General features: G+C 41.7%; 3 protein-coding genes across 5 annotated transcripts; all 3 read right to left on the bottom strand.

The window, feature by feature from the left end:
* Positions 1–98: 98 nt before the first annotated feature.
* On the bottom strand, positions 99–2,830 carry LOC4352550 (membrane magnesium transporter). The gene is made up of 4 exons (NM_001423575.1): positions 2,577–2,830; positions 2,260–2,312; positions 1,661–1,761; positions 99–442 (listed from the first exon to the last, which is right to left on the bottom strand). The coding sequence occupies exons 1-4, from the start codon at positions 2,647–2,649 to the stop codon at positions 349–351; spliced, it is 321 nt and encodes a 106-aa protein (NP_001410504.1). The 5' UTR covers positions 2,650–2,830; the 3' UTR covers positions 99–348.
* An 850-nt stretch (positions 2,831–3,680) lies between these two features.
* On the bottom strand, positions 3,681–7,710 carry LOC4352549 (ATP-citrate synthase alpha chain protein 3-like). Its single transcript, NM_001423574.1, has 11 exons — positions 7,380–7,710; positions 6,082–6,258; positions 5,755–5,997; positions 5,523–5,574; positions 5,325–5,439; positions 5,149–5,230; positions 4,913–5,008; positions 4,728–4,829; positions 4,527–4,643; positions 4,306–4,422; positions 3,681–4,141 (listed from the first exon to the last, which is right to left on the bottom strand). Exons 1-11 carry the CDS (start codon positions 7,476–7,478, stop codon positions 4,070–4,072), a joined length of 1,272 nt encoding a protein of 423 aa, NP_001410503.1. The 5' UTR covers positions 7,479–7,710; the 3' UTR covers positions 3,681–4,069.
* Positions 7,711–10,023: 2,313 nt separating this feature from the next.
* LOC4352548 (protein MODIFIER OF SNC1 1) lies at positions 10,024–18,285 on the bottom strand. 3 transcript variants are annotated; one of them, XM_015764356.3, is made up of 10 exons: positions 18,194–18,285; positions 16,680–16,757; positions 16,551–16,595; positions 16,056–16,419; positions 15,897–15,978; positions 15,598–15,678; positions 14,365–15,497; positions 13,955–14,269; positions 12,655–12,843; positions 10,024–12,531 (listed from the first exon to the last, which is right to left on the bottom strand). In XM_015764356.3, exons 1-10 carry the CDS (start codon positions 18,223–18,225, stop codon positions 10,531–10,533), a joined length of 4,320 nt encoding a protein of 1,439 aa, XP_015619842.1. In that variant the 5' UTR covers positions 18,226–18,285; the 3' UTR covers positions 10,024–10,530. The 3 variants fall into 3 exon arrangements, with proteins under 3 accessions (XP_015619842.1, XP_015619841.1, XP_015619840.1); XM_015764355.3 differs by having other exon boundaries at positions 10,024–12,843; positions 13,955–14,039; positions 14,121–14,269; XM_015764354.3 differs by having other exon boundaries at positions 10,024–12,843.
* Between the last annotated feature and the right edge of the window lie 5,541 nt (positions 18,286–23,826).

Raw genomic sequence — 23,826 nt, 5'->3', positions numbered from 1 at the left:
AAACAAGACCTAAGCACTTTTACATTCATGCAGTGGTGACTGGTGAGTGCTGAAATGGATGTGTTTTTGCGAACTCCACAACACTACAATTGTGATGTGTGTACATGGAGAGCCATGCATCGCAATATCTCTCACAAGCTAGTGAATGAATAACTGGTAATTCACATGGACTGGCACAAGATTGAGTGGTATACAGATATAGAATTCAGGTGACACAAAAACTTGAGTTACACATAGTAGACGTTAAGTTCTTGGAAATGTTTCTCCCCCTCAACAATGAGTGACACAAAAAAAATAACTGGATGGATCATCCTACTGTGGTAAATAACAGAAACTGTAAATGTTCAATCATGTCTTCAGCTTCAAGTCTGGGTCTGAAGGTAGCGCCCTTCCGCGGTGGTTGAAGATCATGAAGTCCAGGTTAGCCGGGAGTGAAACAATCCTGCAGTTGACATTAACACAGATTAGAGAGAAATGATGTAGTACAGAATAGCAGGGTATTATTGTGGATCAAGCCATCAACTATTGGATAAGAGCAGACAAAAAGCTCTGGTGCAGGCTCTCAAAGCTTCAAGATACTAAAGAAGATTATGCATTATGGGAGCGAATCAAAAGAGGTCTAGAAAAAAAAGGAAAAAAAGGAAGATCTAATTCCCATAAATCATCCACATTATTCCAAATTCAGGTGCTAATAAGTGAATTTCAGGTATGGTATGGTAGATTTGAAGGATTTGTGAATAAAAAGGAACACTCTAATGCCCTGAAAAGGAGGGAGATCAAGTACAAGATAAACAAACTTTGAGGATTAATTTATCACTAGAAGACATGGGACAATAACACCAAAAATATTTCACATATTTATTTGTACAGGTCCTCTGATTTGCATTGCACGAACATCAACAAATAGTTATTCAGTATATGTTATTCTATTCATTACCTATCAAGTGTTATGACTGCTCCAACTTTACACAATCACAAAATTAATAAGTTTCAGCAACATAATTCTGCCGCAATAATTTTGTTCTAATGCATATACCATGTAACTATGTTTGGAAGGTCCTGCATAATAAACAAATAAGATTTTTCTTGTTTCCAACTTATGGTCTACCAAGTATCACAGCTGCATCAAATGCACGTGTTTAAATGATTGACGATAAAAAAAAAATCAAGACTTGGTGTGATCCCAATTGACTTCTGAATCCAAAATCTCTGTTTGACTGAATTTTTACAGTTTCAGATATTTTACATTACTTACTACTGAGTATATCCTACCAAAGAACTAATGCACCGACAGTATTGTGTGCATGTTTTTTTTTTCAATTTTCCATTGCAAAGTGTCTTTGTTACTTGCTTGTCAAACAATCAAACAAGCTCATGTTTGTTGGGAATTTCCATACCCTGATACACAACTGTCCTGGAACAACACCACAGTCGATTCTAATGATATTTTCAAAGATTATTGCTCAAAAAAAGATACAGAATCACAGCATCTGTAACTCCACTCCATAGTTTAGTTTCCACAATATGCAATTCAAAGTTAGAAAAGGGAACTACTTTGGAGTTTCTAAGACTGTCATCTTCAAAGCTAAATTATGGCTATCAGCCACCAGCGCATATTTACTCAACATAAGGAAAACAAATTAGCTCCAAACAGGTTTACCTATTCTCCTCAGAGTGAGGGAGCACTGAAAGGAACTTCGCTGGAACAGCAAGACCTGCCCACATGCATAAGGCCAACCCCAGGAGCAATTGCATCATCACCTGCATAATCAAAAGCATAAATTATGCAACGCAAAGACACCCCAAGGCCTAATTTATCGAATTTAGAGTCAAGTTGCCAATAAAACAGGCAGCTAGATCAGAACAACCAGGATCGAATTTGGAACCGGGTCACATGTAATTACGTAAACATACAGTGCAACTCATACACATCCAACCGCAATTTCAACCCATAACTTGCCAGCACCATTTTTGCGGAATTGGCATGCTTAAAGCAAATTCGGTGATAGTAACAAACAACTTTTCTCCTGTCAAACAACCTAAATCACTCTTTTCTTTTTGTTTTTGTCATCTGGAAACTTTAGTTATACACAATTCATGGCCATCATCTACCCTACCCCCAAACTCACTGTCAAATCAAGCAACCCAAATACTACATGTTTTGACCACCACAGCTTTACGCAACAGAAAATCAACCATTCATACCCCGAAAAAAAAAAGAAAAGAAAGCATCGCGAAGGGATAAGGGGGAACACTTACATCCATAGGCGGACTCGAGAACTCCTCCTCCGTGATCTTCAGCACGGCGCGATCTGCAGCAAACGGGCACAAACAAAAAAAAAATCAAATCGTGGAACTTAGCCACCCACCAAACAGCAACCCTTCTCCATCCAATTCATCCCCCCAACTACTACTACCAATTACTATACAAGCCACAAATTTCGACGCGAACCAACCCTACCCGATCTACTGCCCCGATCCGATCAATCCACATCCTCAGTGGCCCGGATCCAAGCCCGCGGCGGGAATCACTCGAACCGCAGGGGGAGGGGGGGGGGGCGAATCAGTCAACATACACTGGATGGTGGCGTAGGCGGCGTGGGCGAGGAGGGCGCCGCCGAGGACGCCGAGCACGTGGCCGATCCCCATGCGGCGAGGTTAGCAAGACTGGAGGAGACGCCCGCGAGCTGCTGCCTGCCGCCACGCCCCGCTCTTCTCCGGCTGCCGCCGTGCGCCGCCGCGTCCGGGTCTTCTCTCTCTCTCTCTCTCTCTCTCTCTCTCTCTCTCTCTCTCGCCCGCGATGCGACTCGATCTGCAGTTCGTCCCGTCCGGGGGATGTTGGATTCCTCTGCCGTGAAGAAGAAGGGCTACTGCGGTATCCCTTCGGATCCACCGTTGCTTGTGTCATCTAACGGTCCGGAACGTTTGGGGATCTTCGACTCGGAAAATATTGGGAATCCTATATAGTTAGGGCATATGCTCGATGTATTATGTCCACGAGTACTTGGTAATAAGGTGAGACCCGTATTAGTTATGGTGTTTGCTACAATGTATATGGTAAGAGAAGGCATTAGCCTGGGTTCTACTTGTCCCACTTAATTGTATGACATGTGAGGGAGAAGAGAAAGTATTGTTATTTTTTATTCTTATGGGTAGGCATTATGCATATTGAGAGCTTATCCTAAATACTACCGTATGGACTATTTTTATAGTGTATAAGGACTACTTTAGAGGCTTAAGACCCCCTCCTATTGCTACATTGTAGCTGCCCTTATATATATATATATATATGTATATATATATATATATATATATATATATATATATATATATATATATATATATATATATATATATATATATATATATATATATATATATATATATAGTTCATCCTTACTAAGTGTAGTTACTCTTATTTCTTTCTTATCTATTAAGCCACATCACCCTAATTATTTTTAGCATTTTAATGATGGATATATGGTTTAAATTTTCTCTTCTTTTTTTTTTCTCATAATACCATGCAATCTTAATTTGTTTTGGTTTTAATAATCATGATATTATATCTTATTTATACATATTATGCACATCCTTTTATTATACTTGCTCTTACCAGTTTACCACATCTGACCTTTAGGCAAAGGTGTGATTTGAAACACTAACAGTGACCAAAAGTTGGATTAAAAGTCCGGCAAAAAGAATGAAGTATATGAATATATGACCATATGACTACATCAATAATCAAGCCACAACAACGCAGTTCCTGTCACTAAGCCCTCCATTTCACTGTCTCTCATACATGACAAAATCAAGAACCCTCTTTGAGTTTGGTGGATAAGGCCACCAACCAAGGCACAGAGAATTCAGAACTAGAAACAAACATTAACATTATTGCGTAATTACGTTACAAACTTACAGATGTAGTTTATTCTAACAATACGATCTTTCTTTGTTTTGTTTTACACCAACAACAGCACACATTCCCTCAGAGAGAAAGGCAACACCTCACACTGACAATTTCTGAAACAAAATGGACTCAAGCTGGGAACAGCGCAAATAGTTGTCTGAATTATGCTTCAGCCATGATGCAATCAATGGCTTGCTTGCAGATTCCAGTCATTGTTGCCTCTGGTCCATATACCTGCAATTCAGTGAATTCAGCTCGTCCGTTATGATCATGGGGATGGTCCAATGGTGTCCTATGTCTAATAAAGTTAATCTCTGACGAATTCTGATAAATAGTGTAGGAAATGGCTGAGCTAAGGTTTGCTGGAAGAACATAGTAAGTAGCCAGTAGGTCCATACCTCAATTGGAACACCAAGTTCTGCACCTAGTGTACGCATTTTGGCAAGGCCAGTTTGGTAGTTTGGACCACCTCTCCGAACGTAAATGTTCATCCGTGCAGCCTTCAATTTGGATTCCTGCCACCAGATTTGGAAGCCAGACAATAATAAGATGGATGAAGATTTTAATGGCAACAAGTGGGAGTGGTTGGGGACAGAACAACGATCCAATCGAAACTTGCCTTCTCTCTTAAAGCTCGAATGATGCCACTGAATGTAGCAGCGACATCAGTGAAGTTCGCTATACCACCTCCAATGAGAAGAGCTCTCTTACGGCCATCAGGATCAGCAGTGGCACACTACAAAGATTCAAATATCATTTTGTCAGAGCGGAAACATAATGATCAAACTGTCAGCCGAAAAGGTTCCTCTGGAGCCCTTACATCCAAAACCACTCTAGCATACTGCAGAACCTCCTCCTCGTTGGGAGCGCCGCTGTATTCTGCATAATTTCCAAGCTCTGACGCATATCCCAAATCTCCAACCTGGTGATATTGTCCAGTGTGTGAATGGCACTGATAAACTTCAAAACTTAACCTAAAAAAGATCTGGATAGAGTTAGACTTACAGTATCAGCATATATGACACTAGCACCACCACCTGCAACCATTGTCCAAATGCGCCCTTTCGGGTTCAGGACTGTGAATTTGAGCGATGAGCTTGTCTGAAAAATTACATCAACCTCAATTCAAGATTCAATATTTTGCATGCAGAGGCAGTGAAATTCAATTTGTATCCAAATTTAAGTGATATGTACTAACAGGCAGCAGACTTCAGAGGGGAAAGAAAGAAATATGAGGTTACCTTCTCATCCAGTTCATGGATAAAGCTTTCAGAGGGGCTGAGGACTCTTCCGAAAGGCAGAGGGAACTGAATGTTTCCCCACCTATGCCATGGAAGCTCTGGTTAGCATGACAAGCATGGTGAAAGGATTGAACTGGACACTATGTAAGCTAGAAAAAAAAAAGCCTGAATCATACTTCTTAAAGTTCTTAAAGGCAGCTGTGTCGTCCAATTCTCCTCTCATGTCTAGAGGATATGGTTCCCCATTCACCATGGTGAACGGATTCATCTCAAGGAATGAGAAATCCAAGTCTGCCAGAAGATCAATAGAATGAACTGAGTTATCTTGGAAAACAACAATTCCAGATTATTTTTATTTTTCAACTGTGAATTACCTTGGAAAACAGAATATACACCTCTGATGAAATCACCTATTTTTGTCCGAACCTGAAATTCAGACAGAAGACGTGAATGACATGAGCACAAGATGGCTAATGCAGACCAAAATAGGTATCATCAATAATAAGTTCTAACACTAGAGGAATTGAGTCCAGAATGGGAGAAAAGTCAACATGTTAAAAAAAAAACAACGTGACATGGGGAAGGTGATACAATGTATAAGCGTACCTCTAACGGTAGGGTGGCAATCAATGGAGCACACGCATCAGGTGTCATTGCTTTCTCGGTGGGAAGAAAAACTGTCTTGACCTTATCCCAGTTCTCCTCGATCTCAATACCTCCACACTCCGAGAAGCTAATGGTGGAACCAAGCCTCTCTGATACAATAGAAAGATAGTACTCTTGATCATGTGGAACAAATGGCTCAACTATGAATGTTGTAATAGGAGCCTTGCAGCCACCCATCTCAACCTGCATAACAGGCATACCGGATAGCTTAGAATAGTTATAACTAACAAGGTTTTAGAGGCAAAGCATGGGAAAATGTATAACTACCTCAACTCCCAACCGCTCTTTGACGAATTGGCGGACTTGAGCAAGATCTAGGTTGAGGGCCACAAGGCCACTCTTCCCACGTTTGCCAAACAGCATGTCGGGTTTCACAACCAACTTCATAGACGAGAGCCATGGCTCTTGGTTGACGAGCTCTGTGAAATCAGTTGATTCCGTGACCTAAGAAAAAGTACAGTTCAAATTAGTCATGGATTGCGGCACTATTAAACACAAACTACTGCAGAACAAAAGCTAATGCAGTCAAGAATATATCAAAACTAACTTCACTCTTTTTCACCCATAAGCGTAGCTATTCTAACACAGCTGAGTGTGCTTTTGAGTTCAAAGGAAATCAGAATAGATTGCTTGTTCCTATCTGGTATTTAGAAATATGACAACACTTAGCTTTTCATAGATGGTACTGAAATTCAACATGAGCCTACACCATCAGAGCAAGATTATCCTAACCCAAACTAGAGATGTTGAATCTCAGATCCAAGATGAAGCTTTGGACCTCGGTAGCGCACATTAAACGTCTACCATTATGGTTAAAAATCAAAAGAAAGGTAACCAAATATCAAAAGCAGAGCACTCCAAGTCAAAAGCTACCAACCAGTTCACCTACCAGCAGTGGAATTTCATTAGGAAAACCAGACACCGAAACCAAAACCTTGGTAAGGACAATAAAGCAATACCTCAGACAGAGTTTACACCATCATCGCAACAGATCTAAGACACACCTTGTGCATCACATGACCCATCCAACCCACAAACAAAAGCATCATACCATCATACCACTAATGAGATCCCATAGCACAAAGGATGCTCCGATGATCGCAGGTTGCATCAAATATGCGAAAAGCTTAGCAGCAGTGGAAGTGTACGATTGCTGTAAACAATTCCCCATTCTCATTTTATCCAATTCAAATGTATTTTGCCCAATCACCCAAACAGATTTCGTTGCCAGGTACTAACCATTCTAACAAATCACATATACTTCCACATCAGCCGGCAGCTACAGCCACAGCTACAATCACCAGTTGACAACACGAAATTGAGCCCTCTTTGAGCAGAATTTCGCCTAATCGGAGCACACCTCCGAGTCCAAAACACCTCAGAACTCCAACCCTTACCCCCCCCCCCCCCCCCCCCCCCCCCCCGAAGATCCTACGAGGCCAAACCGCGAGAGGTCGCCGAATCCACACGCTCCGATCCCCGAGCGCCGAGATCCACGCGGAATTCCACCAAACCACGAGCCGATCCAAGCGCGAGGAACAGAGAGGTAGATGGATGTGGTGTACCTGGGCGGAGAGGATGTGGAGGTCGATGGCGGCGAGGCGCTTGAGGTGCTCCCTTAGGAGGCGCTTGGAGTCGTACTCCCGGATCTTCTTCCGCGCCATGGCTCTCTGCCTCTCTCTCTCTCTCTCTCTCTCTCTCTCTCTCCCCACACCTCCGCCGCTTCCAGAAGTTTCTAGAACCTCCTCCTTCGACCGAGCGATGTGTGTGCGGGTGCGGGCGGATCGGCTTGGGTCGCGTGCGCGCTGACGTATGTGGGTGGGTGTATTTATAGGCGTTAGTGAGGCAGCGGCGGCGGCGGCAGCTGAGGTGGGTGGGGGTGGGTTGGATGGATGGGGATCTGAATATCTGATTGCTCTGAATATCTGAAAGTCTCTGATGAATCTCGAAATATTTGCTTGGTGATACTGAGCGTATACTTAAAATCTTGAAAGTGTATTGTGGGATTTATTTATATGTGAAAAATTATATTATCATAATTCTTTTTCATGAAAAAACATTTTCAGATAGTTATCCTTTTAACTTTTACTCTCTCCGTCACATAATATAACAACATAAAAACTAGATAGAACCTTACTGTATAATATTTAAAATATATCTGGACATATTGTACTAGTTAATATCTCATTCTACGTTGCTATATTTTAGGATGGAGGGAGTAACTCATATAAGTAGCGATGGGCTATGAGCAGATTAGGGATAAAATATTAGATAGGACGACTTAGCTTTTTAAGGTAGTAGAGTAATTTCTGTAGATATAATCACATATTGACAAGTAATAATAAAGTAGCATTATGTTGTTAGTTAGAGATTGTATCCATATACTAGTGTCAGGCAACATGTGAAAAACATCATAGTTACTTGCTGCTCTTCCACATCAAAGAAAAAAAAAGTATATTACTACTCCTTCACTGTGTTCAGAAATGTAAGAGCATTTTGTACTCTGTGTTAATCGATTAATGTCTAAAATATTATATCTTGGGGAAAAACTTTTTTTCTTGTTTGGCCAAAAGAATACATAAACAATAGAGATTCCTACAACTAGGTGGATTTCACTACATTCCACACTGCATTTTTTTTATTGGTTAAATCATGGGAGATCAAAGTCCGTCCATAAAAATTGGGGTTTTGGTGTACAATACAAAATGAAGCTTTTTTGTTTAAAAAAGCCAACTTAAACAATGTAAATGCTATATATATTGATTAAATTTGCATATAATAGACCAAAGCTAGACCTATTTTTTTACTTGATGCTTGGCATTTTACAGTCCATTGCAGGGTATTTATCGTCAATACTTTTTACTCCATCCGCATCACAGCCGGCGGTACTCTATTCATATCAATAGAGATAGTGACAACTGACAAACATGCTCCTCTAGCTGAACAAGTAGTAATTTTGCACAACTAACATTAGTTAGAACTGTTCCATTAAAAAAACAATAGTTAAGGGCAGTCTCAACTCTCTATCTAGGATGGTGTCTATGGCATTAACTACATTGTCATGTAGGACTTTTAGCTTATGTGACACTATATTAATTAAGAGAGAGAGTGAATAGATGAAGAAATTGGGTCTCATGCAAGACACAGCTTCAACACGAGAACCTATGCACTAGACACTATCAAGTTTTGCATTGGGAGAGAATAGTGGCTTTATAATAGATGAAGAATAAATATAATTGGTAGAGAAAAGAGATGATGTATTTATTAATGGCCCACTTTAAGAAATCATGGGTTGTAGAGTGTAGTTTCTATTGTGATATCTTATTGACATGACACTATAGACACTGTTTATGGACACTATGGATTGGGACTGCCCTAAAAGTTATGTCAAAAAAGCTCACTAGCCAACAGTGGTGGCGATCTACCTAAATTTGTACAGTACTAGTAGAAAGAAGAATTATGTGTTGATACCGTGACTCAGTTTTCCTTAAAAAATTACAAGAATCTTTAATGAACGCGAAGTAATCATTGAACATTTACGGGAGCCGAGGAAAACAAGCCTGTTATAGCTTAATTATTTAAGAAGAAAGAGATAAACTTTTTTAAAAATAAAATAAGGAGACCCGAATACATGTTAAAATAAATTAGAGGCAATTACAAATTTACCACTACTTTGAATCATTATTGCAAAACTACCACGAAAATTACAAAAATACTACTGAAATTATCATTCGAGTGGCATCCTTGCAATATTGAAAAAACCGGTGGTAAATTTGCAAATGCGGCCTAAAATGTTACGCTCCAATCTAAACCAATTTATCTTAACATAAATTTATTTTAGTAATAATAATGTAGTTGAAATCTGCTAGCCTGTCATCTTTCTAAGCGGATGATGGTCGTTTTTAAGGAGGATCAGACACCGGTGCCTGCACAAATATTTGTGTCCGATAGGAGGTTGGGTATGTGTTGTAGGTTGGAACTAAAATTTCTCACCTTTGCGTTTAATACAAGCAGATAATACTTTTCCTGTCAAGATAGTCTCCATCACGATAGTTCAAATCTACGTGATCATTTCCGATCCCACTCAATCCTATATTTGGCAGAATGAGTTTATATTACCACAGAGACTGGTGGGCAAATTGCCAGGATCATGAACCATATGTCTATTAAGAGAATAAAACCAAGCATCTCAATTCTGACCTCCCCAGATAACACAAACACGATATGAACATGATATGATAATATCAGAGTCTGTCCTGCAGAATCCCCACAACAGATCGCCCAAAACGAACTATTTTTTCTGTTTACATACTACTAACTAATATAACCCCGGTTCTCAATCAACTCCGGTTCTCAATCAACTCCAAGTTAGTACATTCCAACATCAACATCACATCACATCTCACCGAAGCAAGGGAGGGATGCTCCTGAGAACAATTAACAATCACACGTAAAGGGCCAAACGGCCCTGCACAGACAAAATCCATTACATCCTACTACTACTCTCCGCCGTCAAAGACGGCGAACGGCAGCCATAGCTTTTGACCTGCTAATCTCTGAACATGTTAGACACGACGGGGTCGAGATGACATCGGGCATCACACCAGTCACTGGCATCAGGTTTTGATCCAGATACTCCATTCATCTACCTGCTGTGAATCACCCAACAAAAGATAGCCTGCAGTTTTAGCGATCTTGGGGGTGGAGGAAAGTTATTTATTCATCTCGGTAAGAGTTAGCAGCTGGGGTGGAGGCAGGGTTCCTCTTGACGAACTGGCCAGCAGGGCGTGGACCCCTGTTGTGGACGCGCTCCCTGTGCACTGGAGCCCCTTCGGTTCGCTCATCGGTACCTGGGTTCTGCTGGAAGTCTGCTGTTTTGTTATAGGATCCAACTGGCTGGTATTCGAGATGAGTGCCACCCCTCCGCCTTTCTGCGTTTGTGACATGGCTGGGCTTCCCAACATCATAACCCCTTCCCCTGTTTGTGCCACCTCCTCTGTGGTACCTCCCACCATTGTGGTGGCCCTGTCGGCGTGGCGCATGACTAAGCTGCTGCTGCTGTTCTGCATTTTCATGGCTCTCGCTCTTCTGGTAATCGTCTACATGCCTCTTTTCTCCTTTAACTTCTTCACTGTGTGCATGATTTTCATCGTTCCAACCAATGTTTTCAGCAAGGTTGTTGTTGCTGCTGTCTTGTGGAGTAGCACTATCCACATGCCCATCCTTAGCATTATTGCCATGCGAATTTCCCTGGGACTGAGGGATGGTTTTAGGTTTCCAATGAGATCTAGGTTGTGGTACTGTTCCACTGTGCTTCACATCAGATCTTGACATGTTTCTACGTTCATATGAGTTTGAATCAATGCCCGGTGCTGGTGGTGCTGCCATTTGATCCTTATTCTCATTCGGGTAGTTACTTCCCTCATTTCTCTGAGCCTTAACATGCTGACGCCTTTGCTTGTTAGCTGCACCATGTTCTTTGGCAACAGTGACTACTGATGAAACTGTTTCAGCTGGAACTGAACTGTTCCTGGCAGGAGCATCTGCTTGCTTGTCAGGTTCAGGTGGCTGATGCACAGTATGCTTCTGAAGTTCATGTGACTCTTGATAGTTGTCTGCTAGCTCAGTAGCTTTTGGTCCTACCAAAGTTGATTCATCTGTATTCCTTCTACGCCATGAAGGATGAGACTTTCCATGCCCCTTACTAGTTTTCTTGCCCTCCCATTTCTTGGCCTCAGGTGCAGTCTCAGGTTTAGCACCAGTAGACCTTTCAACTATTTCCTTGTCACGAATCTTGTTCTCCTCACAGGATTTTTCTGATGGTAAAATTTGCCTCAAATTCTGCTGCTGAAGCTCTTTGGACAGAGGCTTGGGTACATACCTCTCCATTTCAGCTCTTTTTGTTTTTGTAACATTCTCTCCATCGTTGGTGTTCAGCCCAGCTGGTTGAGTGGGAGCAACTACTCCTGTGCTCCACATGGCTTCGCCAGATTGTTCGCTGTGTCCTGATGGCTTAACTGGTGCCCATACAGCGCCCTCATTCCCATGTGGTCTCTCAATAGGCTGGATGGACTGCTGGTTCTTTCCTGATCTTTTTGCCTGCTGACGTTTTGGGTGGCTGTTTGAGGTACTACTATGAACTTCATCTGCCGGTTTGACACTCTCCTGCGGTTTGACACACTCCTGGTTCAAAGATCCAAATGAAATACCACCCACCATTATACTTCCCACAGTGACAACAGTACCTTCAGTAGGAACTATGGAACTACTGATGATAACACCAGCAGTTTGTGGTTTTGGCTCATTAGGGACTTTGACTGCATTCTGCTCATTGAGCGCTACTGGTGGATGCTTAGAAGTAACTGGAGCTTCGTCAACCTTTTTCTTATTTCTAGAGTGACGGGCACTCTTCTTGTTGTGGGCCAGGGTGTCATCATGTGATGTAACAACAGCAGTTGAAGTGTTTGAAAAGGCCTCAGCAATTTTCTTACCACTTTCCGTGCTTATCGCTCCACTGGACTTCTCACTAGGATTTTTTTCCTCTGACACAGCTTGCCTTCTTCTGTAGCCCTGCTTAGGCTTTGGAACATTAATGTCATGTGATTGCGCTACACCTTTCTGGGCTTCATGCTCTGAGTTCCTGGCCAACGTTGTAGTATTATGAATAGTAGGGTCTTTACCAACACCTAGAGTATGTGTTAGCACAGTAGGCTTGGGCTGTACAGAAAATTCAGTATGCTTAGGATCATTTGGTGGCTGAAGAGAATTGTGACCATCACATGCCACATCACAAGATTCAGCAGACAAATTAGCAGGTTTGGCAGTCTCTTCAAATCCAACCTTTTGCTTTTGTTGCACATCAGCAATATCTGGTGGTACATCATTTGAGCTCTTCTGATGTACTGATGAACGCCTATTCAGTTCTTCCAACTTCACAAGAGCTTTTGCTCTTTGTTGTTTTGTCCGTTCCTCCTCCTCAGCTTGCAACTGTTTTGCACGTTGTGCAGCCAGCTCCCTCATTTTTGCACGCTGAATGGAAGAACCAATAAAAAAATAGTCAGTAAGAACATGGTTATGAATTCCTACCTTGCACTAGATATTACATTATTAGTTGCCTGTTTTCAACATTTCATCCATTGCATCCCTATAAATAATTCTACATTCTATTAAAAAACTCTACAGTCAAGGTAGCTTGCTAAATGCTGATCTAATTATGGCAAAAACATACAGCACAAGTAGGTAACTAACAACAACACTATAGGCGGTTTAAGGTAAAAAGTTCACATCCAAGGACAAGAAAAAAAACTTTAATACAAAGTTTTGCGACATGCATAGCTACAAGCCTTCAAGTCGCCAGAAATTGGTACATAACTTTGTATTGCGCTCTGTTCAGAAATATATGACATTATAGAAAGCATGCAGTCAAATTTCTTTAATTTTAATTATATATACACTATTTAGATGGCCGTGGGAAAACATCATTCATTAGATTAACATGAAAAAAAAATATTTCCATAGTGATATGATAATTTATATTTTTTAAAACTATAATGATCACAGTTTGATATTGGAGAACCATGCCAGCGTCCAGAATATCCTATATATTTAAATATATTATTTTATGTTTGTACTCACAAGGTTCAAATAAAATTTGAACCCAAAACAATGAAAAGATTAACCTAAGCATGTAACATGGCAAATTGGAAACAAACAGTAGAGCAGTAAATGTCCTAATTTAAAGCTATCAGACAATGATTCTATATTTCTATGTTTAAACTGCAAAATGAAGAATGACCAGCATCTCAAATACATTGACAGTACAGGTTAATGAACTGGAAACTTGATGAAACAGTCAACTGAACAAAAAAATGCAACTCTTTTTCAATGGAATGTGTTACTATAAATAAAAGATAATCAAGGTAGTATGAAGTATTATAATCCTTTTAACAGATATATAAAGATACTACACTGATTGGCAGTCAATCTTGAGAAAGCTTGTTAAAAACTACAGCAATAAATTGAAAACTGGAGTAGAATGATGGATGTATACTTTTGTGATGGTAAGAAATTGAAAACTAGGAAGGTACTAGATAAGCTCTTCAATATTGAAAAAATAAGTAAGAAATCTACAGCAATATACCTGAGATTCAAAATCTAGTGAAGTGTCATCAGTGACCATCACAGGTGCCAGTTTCAAAGCATCCTCAGGAGGTTGTTCATGTTGGCTATTCCTCGAACCAACAATTGGTGAAGAATCAGCTGCAGAATTTTCTCTCAGCCCCTCTCCTGCAAAATTATTAACTAACCTGTCTTTAGAAGAACCATGGTGACTGCTTCTTGAAGAATCACCTCTCCTATGTGTTCGATCACGAGTTGATTCGCCAAGCTTTCCAGCTGTGATGATTTCAGTTAATTCAGACTGTGAAGGTTCAAGAACAGGTTCATTTGGTAGTTTCTGCACCATAGGAGAAATATAAGAAACATAAGCAGGCAGACAGAAATGGTGGCAAAATTTGTAGTGGTGACAGCAGATGGACCATATTTTATCACCTGATCTTCCTTTGAACTTGTACTTTTTTGCATCTCCTTGGCTTGTTTGGATGGGAATGGTTCTGTAATATTACGTGCATCAACATTTCTAGCTTTGTTATTCAAACTCTCTATTTTCTCTATTAATGCCACATTCTTCTTAATGACAGGCTGCTGATCAGGAACAACTGAATTATCTTCCTTGAACTTCTTCCGGAGAGTACCATCATCAGCTTCCCGGGGGTGGGAATGTACATTTTCTGGAATAGATAAATGGCTTGTACCAGCTGGACCTCTATGGTCAGGTGCTGACTTCATAAGGATCCTATTCTTCTCATTAAAGGATTCTCTTATATCTGACCTCTTGTTCACATCAATCCTATTTCCATTTGGATGTGGAAGAAGTGGTGGTGCAGGTTGAGCATTCCTCTCGACTTCACGGGGACCTCTTAAGTTATCATGCAAAATCCTAGGCTGTCCTCGCTGGATAACATGTACTCTATCAGATTCGAAATGCTCATTGGGAGCTGTTTCATGTTTGCCAGGTCTGTTCTGAGGATGTCCAGGATGGAACTTCTCGTGCTGGTTGGGGAATTGATTTAATATTCCAGGTTGATGAGGACCTCCAACAAAAGGTGGATCTCTCACATTGGGATTGTTGAAATTTGCTCGCGGAGGACCATAATATCCGTCGTAAGACATTGGACCTTGGTAAACTGGTCTAACTGGAATGACAGGCTGGTTCATCATGTAGGAACTAGGAGGCACAGAAAGATACGCGTCTCCATTTTTAGGTTGATATCCACCGTGTCCTGGGCCCTGCCTTGCTGCTGCTTCTGAGCTGGGCTGGAACTGACCATAATAAGCGAATGGTTCAACAGGGAAACCACCACCAGGGGGGCCTAGTGGTCTGTATGGCCCACCTGGTGCTGCTCCTCTGTGCCACATTCCATCAGGAGGATGACCTGGAGGCGCATGCCATGAATCAAAATGTGGTGGGGCCACACAAAAGTTGCCAGGGTAAGGCTGTGGCTGCTGAGCTTTGTTTGGCAGACTTGTACCCGGGAAGGGAGCACCTCCATCATACACATGCTGATCTGTCTTTATGTTATCCGCAGACTGGCTATTGGAGGACAATATTTCTTCAGCAGGTCCTAGCACACAAAACATTACCAACCACACAGTAAGGCAATTGAAAGTTTCCAACAGCAATGAGCATTATCATCGATGAAAAAGCAATTTAATTAGTAATACCAGCTGTTATGCTCTTTCCTTGTTCATTTTGCGCTGTCTCTTTACCAGAACTAGAAGTCGGGCGGCCCTTAGAGCTATGACCTAGAATAAAAGGATGTAAACTGTAAAGAGAACATTCGCACATCAACGCATTCGTAAAAATACTGCAATTGGCCAAAATAGTTCTGTTCTAATGGCAATAGCTTTTGTCTATGTTCCACATGCTCAATATAGTTAAGAATTTAACATGCTAAGTCAGAGAGCACAATGTTATAAATCCAAAAGAAAAATAACAAGAGACATCTTACGATGCAGATTACCTCGTTGACTGTTTGACTCGGAGCCAAGTGTTGGGAAATCACCGGTACTTAGAGTAAACCCATGTCCATGTGATGAAGATCCCTGCATAGTTCAGATCAATAATATGAAAAACATGTTACATCCCAGCCAGTTATAATAGGTTTTGGTGTGGTTATTACCGATTTGTCAATAGTTCTTATTGATACTTTCATATTCTCTGAAGAATTGTCTGCAAACCGGGAAAGTTGTGAGCTTCCTGGTCTTGTCTCTGCACTTCGAGGACGATTTGTTGTTGTTTGTAAATGATTGGATGGAAGTGTGCCCGATGCTGTCGATGGTCGAGAACTTGAACCCCAAGCATTAGGTGAGTCAAGGGATTCACTACCAGCTGTGGAAGGTCTTGATCCTCCACCAGAAGACGGTCGGCCATTAAAGTGGCTGGGTGAATTGGAACTTCCATCATTCTTGGGAGAAAGGAGTGAAGAGGAATTCCATGCATTTGGGGTTGTAGGTGTGGGTTTGCTACCCCATGTAAGGGTGCCCCTAAAATACATACCATAAACACATCACAATAGCAATCACAAGAAACATCGAGAACTCCAAATAAGCATATTGCATATCTAAAAATATTAAATCATAAGCAAGTGATAAGTATAACAAAGAGGGCTGCTTACTTTGGAACAATTTCCACATTGGGGTCAAGACCATGATTTTCCAACCTTCATGAGGAACTCGTGAATCAGTTCACATATAAACAAATCAATAAAGTCAAGTTATGGGTAGGCCAGATAGAAATCGAATACCTCTGACTTGGCAAATTAATAGGTTTTGGAATTTTTCCAAGAACGGTCATGCCAGATTTCCTTGCAGGGGCAGCCCATCTGCAAAATGTATCAAAGAATGAAGTATAGAGTACCTCATCTGCTTAAATGCTGACGTAACCATGTACTCCCTCCGTTCAGCTATATAAGGTGAGTTTTCTTTTTGCACGTAGAACAATGATCCAGCAGAAAGGACTAAACTGCCCCCAATTAGTGCCTTAATTACATACATGCAACTTCATAACTCCTACCGCGAAAACTACTATGGCACGCATGCACATTCAATGCAATAACTATGAAGCCAAAACAACTGCATGCATTTCATCGCAAAGAGCCAGATCCTCACGTCAAAACAGAAACTAAATTGTCATTTGAAGTATTAAATGCTATGCTGCAGAACCAAGTTAGCAGGGGAAATGGAGCAAAAAAAATATTACTCTGAAAATAGTGTGTGCCTTATATAGTTGAACATGCATACAAGTAAACCATGCCTTATATAGTTGAATGGAGGGAGTAACAATTAAAGGAACTACCTTGAGTACACAAGCATAAAAGGAATACTATTGAAAAATAAAATAAAATATACAGTCTTGAATGGTAAACTGATGGCGCATAATCATCTACTATGCAAAGAAACCGCGGGAATACCCAAAGGCGTTTTAGAAAATGCCATCAACAAAGAAGCACATACACAAGAAATGATGATTTCATTTAAATCGCATGAATAATTGTGTCTGAGACCAAAAATCCAAACGACAGCAATATGCCAAATCGTGCTTGACGACATATGTCACAACAAATCTTCCAACTTTACGTAAAAGCCACTTGACCAAGGCGCAAAAGTGAAATCAGTAGACCTATAGAACTGGACAGTTGGATAGGCTTTGGAATTCCTCAGACATGCTTACTGCGAATGGACGAAACCTAACATGGTACGAAACCTCAGTTATCGCAAACTTCATGCATGCACGTGTACAACACACGTATGCCAACACTGAACACTGCACATTTCTAAATTGTCCACACTGAATAAATACTAAGTAGAACACTCTGTTCATAGACGAATAGATAACTACAATCATTTTCTTAAATATCATTCTCATGCCACCACACTGGTAAAACCATCTTCTGAACATCTCGCAACCGTTGCCCATTGCCCCCACAAACACTAGATCGGACCAATCCACCCAAAGAACACATGACCTATATTACACACCACCAGAAACTACTATCCACACAAATCAAACGAAACCAAAGCTTCATATACCAGCATAAGTGACACCCTATCAAACCGGTGGTAAATAATCTAAAATTTTCCTATAATTTCAGGCTATTACACAAACATAACCAAACTCTCCGTTCGCAACAATGCACAGATTTCTACATGCCCAACCCATCCAACATCCCGCTCGCGACGATTAAAAATAAAAAATTAAATTGAATCGCCCGACCGCACGAGGGCGGCGGCTCGGGGCGGGTGATGAGGGATCGCGAACCTCTTGTCCGTTGTGAGCAGGCTCGACGCCATAGCTCCTCCTCCTCCTCCTCGTCCTCCTCGCCTATAGGGAGCTCGAATTCCGGGGGTACCGCCCAAATCGAGCGCAGCCAACCTCCGCGCCGCGCCCCCCCTTCACCGCCGAGCCCGGGGAGATCGGATCTCCAGCGACGCCGCGGCCCCCCTCCTCACCGCCGAGCAGCCGAGGGGGTGTACGAAACCCTAGGCCTCGTCCTGAGACTGGGCTCCCAACCTCGGATCAGCGCGCCTACAGGACCGGAGCGGCGGCGGCGGCGCCGAGGCGGAGGAGGAGCAACGGGCAGAGCCCCCCTCGGAGCCCCTGCCGGCCGGCGACCGGGAGCGGCGGCGGCGGCGGCGGCGGCGGAGGTGGATGGCAGGTGGGCCCCACGCGTCAGAGGGGAGACGGCGACGGGATGAGAGAGAGAGAGAGAGAGAGAAGGGAAGAGAAGAGAAGATGGGAGGAGGCGTTCGTGAGAGCGATATAATAATAATAAAAGGGAGGGGGGACGCGTGGCGGGGCGTGACTGGGTGGGGCTCGTGGGCCCACCCTGTCAGTCCGCGACCGGACGCGTGGCGGGATTTGAGTGGAGGTGGTTTTCGGTGTTTGGTGTGGCTACGCGGCGTAGATGATCCTGATGTTTCGTGTCGTGCGAGCCAAGGATACATGCGTATATACAGCTAGCAACGGGCAACGGCAAAAAGAAAAAAAGAAAGAAGAGAGGCAATTGCAAATTTACTACTCCCTCCGTTTCAAAATATTTGACACCATTGACTTTTTAGCATATATTTAACCGTTCGTCTTATTAAAAAAATTGTGAAATATGTAAAATTATATGTGTACATGAAAGTATATTTAACAATAAATCAAATGATATAAAAAGAATAAATAATTACTTAAATTTTTTGAATAAGACGAGTAGTCAAACATGTACTAAAAAGTCAACGGTATCAAATATTTTGAAATGGAGGGAGTACTACTTTGAATCGTTATCATAAAACTGTCACTAGAAAATTACAAAAATGCCACTAGAACTGTCATTCAAGTGGCATCCTTGTAATATTGAAAAAACATGTGGTAAATTTGCAAATGCCTCAAGAAAAGAGGCAATTGAACTCGATCTCCGGTTCGTATTTTCTTCTCGATTTTAAATCTTATTATTCTTGGCATTAACGGCATACCCTAAATAGTACTTCTTCCGTTTCATATTATAAGACTTTCTAGCATTACCCACATTCATATATATGTTAAATGAATCTAGACATATATGTGTGTCTAGATTCATTAATATCTATATAAATATGGGCAATGCTAGAAAGTCTTATAATTTGAAACGGAAGTAGTATTATATTTGTGGACCCGAAATTATTTTCAAGTAGTATTATATTTGTGGACCCGAAATTATTTTCATAACTGATGTTCTTTTGTCGCAAGAAAATTAGAGGATATAAACTTTCAAATTTTCACCCGTCGGATATGTGTTATGGATGATCCTGTTGGAATGACGGGCGCTATCCCCCACTGTGGTACAACACATTTGTTGAGTTACAAGGCAATTATATTCAAATTATATCAAATTTATAATTACATTATATATAGTTATGCATAAAAGTTTTTTTTGGAGAGAATTTCTATATAAAGATATATGTAGCTAATCCCATTATTTTTAGCTCAAGCAAAACAAATTTGCCATAAATTTGACTCATCCAACATAAAACATACATGGGAATTAAGATAGGATTTTCCCGAGCAGCTGAACAAGGATGAGCCAAGATTGGATGAGAGAATTAGATTTGGGAAACGGTCTCCACTAGGCGTTCGAGCCAAAAAGAAAAACCGAATGCCCCTGCGTCCGTTGCCCTAGCAAACGAACTCCCTTTGCATCGTCCTGAAAAGCGATGTCATCATCGAGCCACAGCTGCAAACCTACACATTTGCATGACCCTCATGTGGCATAAGCTCTAGCTTCCTCCTTGGCCTACTAATTATCTACATGGGGCCAATCGGCTGCAGCGTCGACATGTGAGCGCCAAATGACCAAGGGACTTGACCACCAAGCACATGGTTGTCGTAGCGGAGAGCTGAGATGCACTGGGATAGGAGAGAAAGATGACGAGTGTGGAGGTAGGTGCAAAGGTGGCCGTTGATAGGAGAGAGGATAGGGAGATGAAGGGATATGGGGACATGAGGAATTGAGGATAGCAAGAGAAGTGAAGTGGGATCATCCGGGCTGGTGCCTTGGGCATCTCCGGCGCACATTTTGTTTCTAGAGGGTCCTGACGCTTCCACGAGTGTGGGAAGTCTAAATCCGACCGACCATCATAGTGAAGGAAGAAGTTGGGTCCAATCGCCGAAATAGAGAATAAAGGTGAATCAAGCCACTAATAGAATGATAAGTTGGACGGTACTCACGGTATGTTGTGGTTGGAGCTTAACGATTTTGTTGCAATATGATGAATAGCCAATATAATGGCTTCAGTAATGAATATGGCACTCCAATGGTAGTAAAACTAACACAAAATACGTACATTAGAATAATTTTATGTACTTTCATGTTTTTACAATAAATCTATCTACTAAATTATGGACAAAGCAACTCATTAGTTAATTGGCATGATCCATGCTATGCAATTAAAGATAAACCTTTTCCTTTGGCCACCTAAGAGCAAGTTTAATAGTATAGCCCACTACTAGCTCTAATTCATCTATAGCCAATTTAACAGCCAATTCATCTAATAAGTGCTTACTATACTATTAATATATGGTCTCACCTGTCATACACACATTGCGTCTTGGAGTCCGCGCTGCAGCTGGCTACAGATTTGTACCTTGCTGCTCTTCTCTCTTATCTTTTATCTCATTAAAATATGTTTACGGCTGACTAATAGCCTGCTATTGTACCTACTCTAAAGAGAGTCATCTACAACTTGGGTAAAGGTGTGGGACCCAGATATAATTGAATTTAGCTTGCTAATGACGTGGTCAAGCAATTGCTCCATCGTATCTAGACAGGAAGCTATAAAGGAACTTCGATGAGAAACACTCATCACCTGATGCACTTTCCTTTTCATGCATGCATCTAATTAAGCATCTTTTTACTACTAGCTTTCTTGTAAAGTTATAATCTGAAACTAGGCAACAAAAACCTTTGTCTGATCGTTTGGTTTTAAATTTGCTCTAAACCGATCACATGAGAGGTAAGAGCTAGCTCTTCTCTTCACGGGAACCATCTCATCATTCACATAGCAACCTGCGAAAATGGACAGTATGTGCTTTCTTGGACTTTTTGTAAGCAGGTACTGTTACTACAATTAATCAAGAGACCCAACCTGATTTTTTGCTTTTATGGAGGACACTTTATTGATTTGTGGGCTAGCCAACAAAGAAGTGAATGATGCCAACTTATCAAATTAAGGAACTTCTTTATAGGTAACAACATGTCAACATATCATGCCTGCAAACAGTGAGCCGCTAAAAAGGTACAAGCACTAATTCATGTCTTCCATGGAGCAATTTTTGCAAATGGCATGATTCTTTGCTGTTGGAGTGTATAAAGTGAATTGCCCGCTTTTTCCTATCAGCTTAGGCTTTTAGATGCAACTGGCTGATGCATGCAACTTAATATGGTATCAGAGTCAGAGGTCTCGAGTTCGAATCCTGGCTGGCGCGCAATTAAAAAAAATAATTGCAGCCCACTCCAATATTCCACGCTTGAGACTTGAGGGGGTCTCGCGTGAGGGGGAGTGTTGGAGTGTATAAAGTGAATTGCCCGCCTTTTCCTATCAGCTTAGGCTTTTAGGTACAACTGGCTGGTGCATGCAACTTAATATGGTATCAAAAAACGGTGGCCGCCCCCGAGAGGAGATCAGAACCCTCCCGGGGGCGACAGCGGCGGAAGCGTGAGAGAGGCGATGCATGCAACTTAATATGGTATCAAAAAACGGTGGCCGCCCCCGGGAGGAGATCAAAACCCTCCCAGGAGCGACAGCGGCGGAAGCATGAGAGAGGCGATGCATGCAACTTAATATGGTATCAAAAAACGGTGGCCGCCCCCGGGAGGAGATCAGAACCCTCCCGGGGGTGACAGCGGCGGAAGCGTGTGAGAGGCGATGCATGCAACTCGATGCATGCAACTTAATATGGTATCAAAAAACGGTGGCCGCCCCCGGGAGGAGATCAGAAACCTCCCGGGGGCGATAGCGGCGAAAGCGTGAGAGAGGCGATGCATGTAACTTAATATGGTATCAAAAAACGGTGGCCTGGCGATGCATGCAACTTAATATGGTATCAAAAAACGGTGGCCTGGCGATGCATGCAACTTAATATGGTATCAAAAAACGGTGGCCGCCCCCGGGAAGAGATCAGAACCCTCCCGGGGGCGACAGCGGCGGAAGCGTGAGAGAGGCGATGCATGCAACTTAATATGGTATCAAAAAACGGTGGCCGCCCCCGGGAGGAGATCAGAACCCTCCCGGGGGCGACAGCGGCGGAAGCGTGAGAGAGGCGACTAGATCGCCCGCTCGATACCATGTTGGATAGTATAGGAGAGGTATACTGCGTAACGTGGGACTCATTGTATTGAGCCTTGGGGGATACCATGTTGGATAGTATAGGAGAGGGTGGCCGCCCCCGGGAGGAGATCAGAACCCTCCTGGGGGTGACAACGGCGACAATCCTCGGGAGGAGATCAGAACCCTCCCGGGGGCGACAGCGGCGGAAGCGTGAGAGAGGCAACTAGATCGCCCGCTCTGATACCATGTTGGATAGTATAGGAGAGGTATACTGCGTAACGTGGGACTCATTGTATTGAGCCTCGGGGGATACCATGTTGGATAGTATAGGAGAGGTATACTGCGTAACGTGGGACTCATTGTGTTGAGACTCGGGGGGCCGATATATATAGGAGTACATGGGGAGGAGATAATGAAGGATTACAGACATGGAAGGAATCCAAACAAACAAATCCTATCCTAATATAACTCTAACTACCATATACTCTAACATTTGCATTAAAGAAAGAGCAAATTATTCCCTTCCCAAAAAAAGAAAGAGCAAATTATTACCAATACAGAATAATTTTACAGAAATATTGGAAGTGAAAAGATTTGCCATTGCCGCAAATGAATCAATTTGGAAATATATATGTAAAAATTGAACTGAAGAGATTGACGATCTAGGAATCAAATTTAGTTCAAGCCATCGAAATGAAGTTCATGAGAAAAAAAAAACAGATCGTTTGTTGCAATTGAAATAGAGCAAGAGAAAGACAAATGCCCCCATCGATTAACTAGGAGTTGATTATAAGCTAAATCGGCTTTATTAGCGATAAAAAATAATTTATAAGTAAAATTTTTATATACGTATTTTAGTGACTTAAAAACCAATATTAAAAATGCACATTAAAAATACTTGAAATCAGTTCTAAAGTTAAGTTTTAAGGCTTCTTTATTTTTCTTGACACTTTCAATGTTAACCGATAGGGCAACAAACTAAACATATTCTTACCAATGTCACCGTAGCAAATTTTGATAATTCTTTAAGTCTCCCCCTTGAAAATTCTACCAAAATTTGGCTTTAACTAAAACATATCCTAGCACCACCGAAACTCAGTAATG

This window comes from Oryza sativa, chromosome 12, assembly GCF_034140825.1.
Source record: "Oryza sativa Japonica Group chromosome 12, ASM3414082v1".
In the NCBI taxonomy this organism is placed as follows: Eukaryota; Viridiplantae; Streptophyta; class Magnoliopsida; order Poales; family Poaceae; genus Oryza; species Oryza sativa.
This window is presented reverse-complemented; position numbering and strand designations above follow the sequence as displayed.

Bases quoted from the DNA above. Each gene is read 5' to 3' on its own strand.
- LOC4352550 (NM_001423575.1), bottom strand. From the start codon at position 2,649: ATGGGGATCGGCCACGTGCTCGGCGTCCTCGGCGGCGCCCTCCTCGCC. The intron at 2,313-2,576 runs GTATGTTGACTG...CGTTTGCTGCAG, and splicing joins CGCCTACGCCACCATCCAGT to ATCGCGCCGTGCTGAAGATC. The intron at 443-1,660 runs GTAAACCTGTTT...TGTCAACTGCAG, and splicing joins CCTCACTCTGAGGAGAATAG to GATTGTTTCACTCCCGGCTA.
- LOC4352549 (NM_001423574.1), bottom strand. From the start codon at position 7,478: ATGGCGCGGAAGAAGATCCGGGAGTACGACTCCAAGCGCCTCCTAAGG. The intron at 6,259-7,379 runs GTACACCACATC...ACTTTTTCTTAG, and splicing joins TCCACATCCTCTCCGCCCAG to GTCACGGAATCAACTGATTT. The intron at 5,575-5,754 runs GTACGCTTATAC...TCTGAATTTCAG, and splicing joins TTGCCACCCTACCGTTAGAG to GTTCGGACAAAAATAGGTGA.
- LOC4352548 (XM_015764354.3), bottom strand. From the start codon at position 18,225: ATGGCGTCGAGCCTGCTCACAACGGACAAGAG. The intron at 16,420-16,550 runs GTAAGCAGCCCT...TATGTATTTTAG, and splicing joins AATGTGGAAATTGTTCCAAA to GGGCACCCTTACATGGGGTA. The intron at 15,979-16,055 runs GTAATAACCACA...TGAACTATGCAG, and splicing joins TAAGAACTATTGACAAATCG to GGATCTTCATCACATGGACA.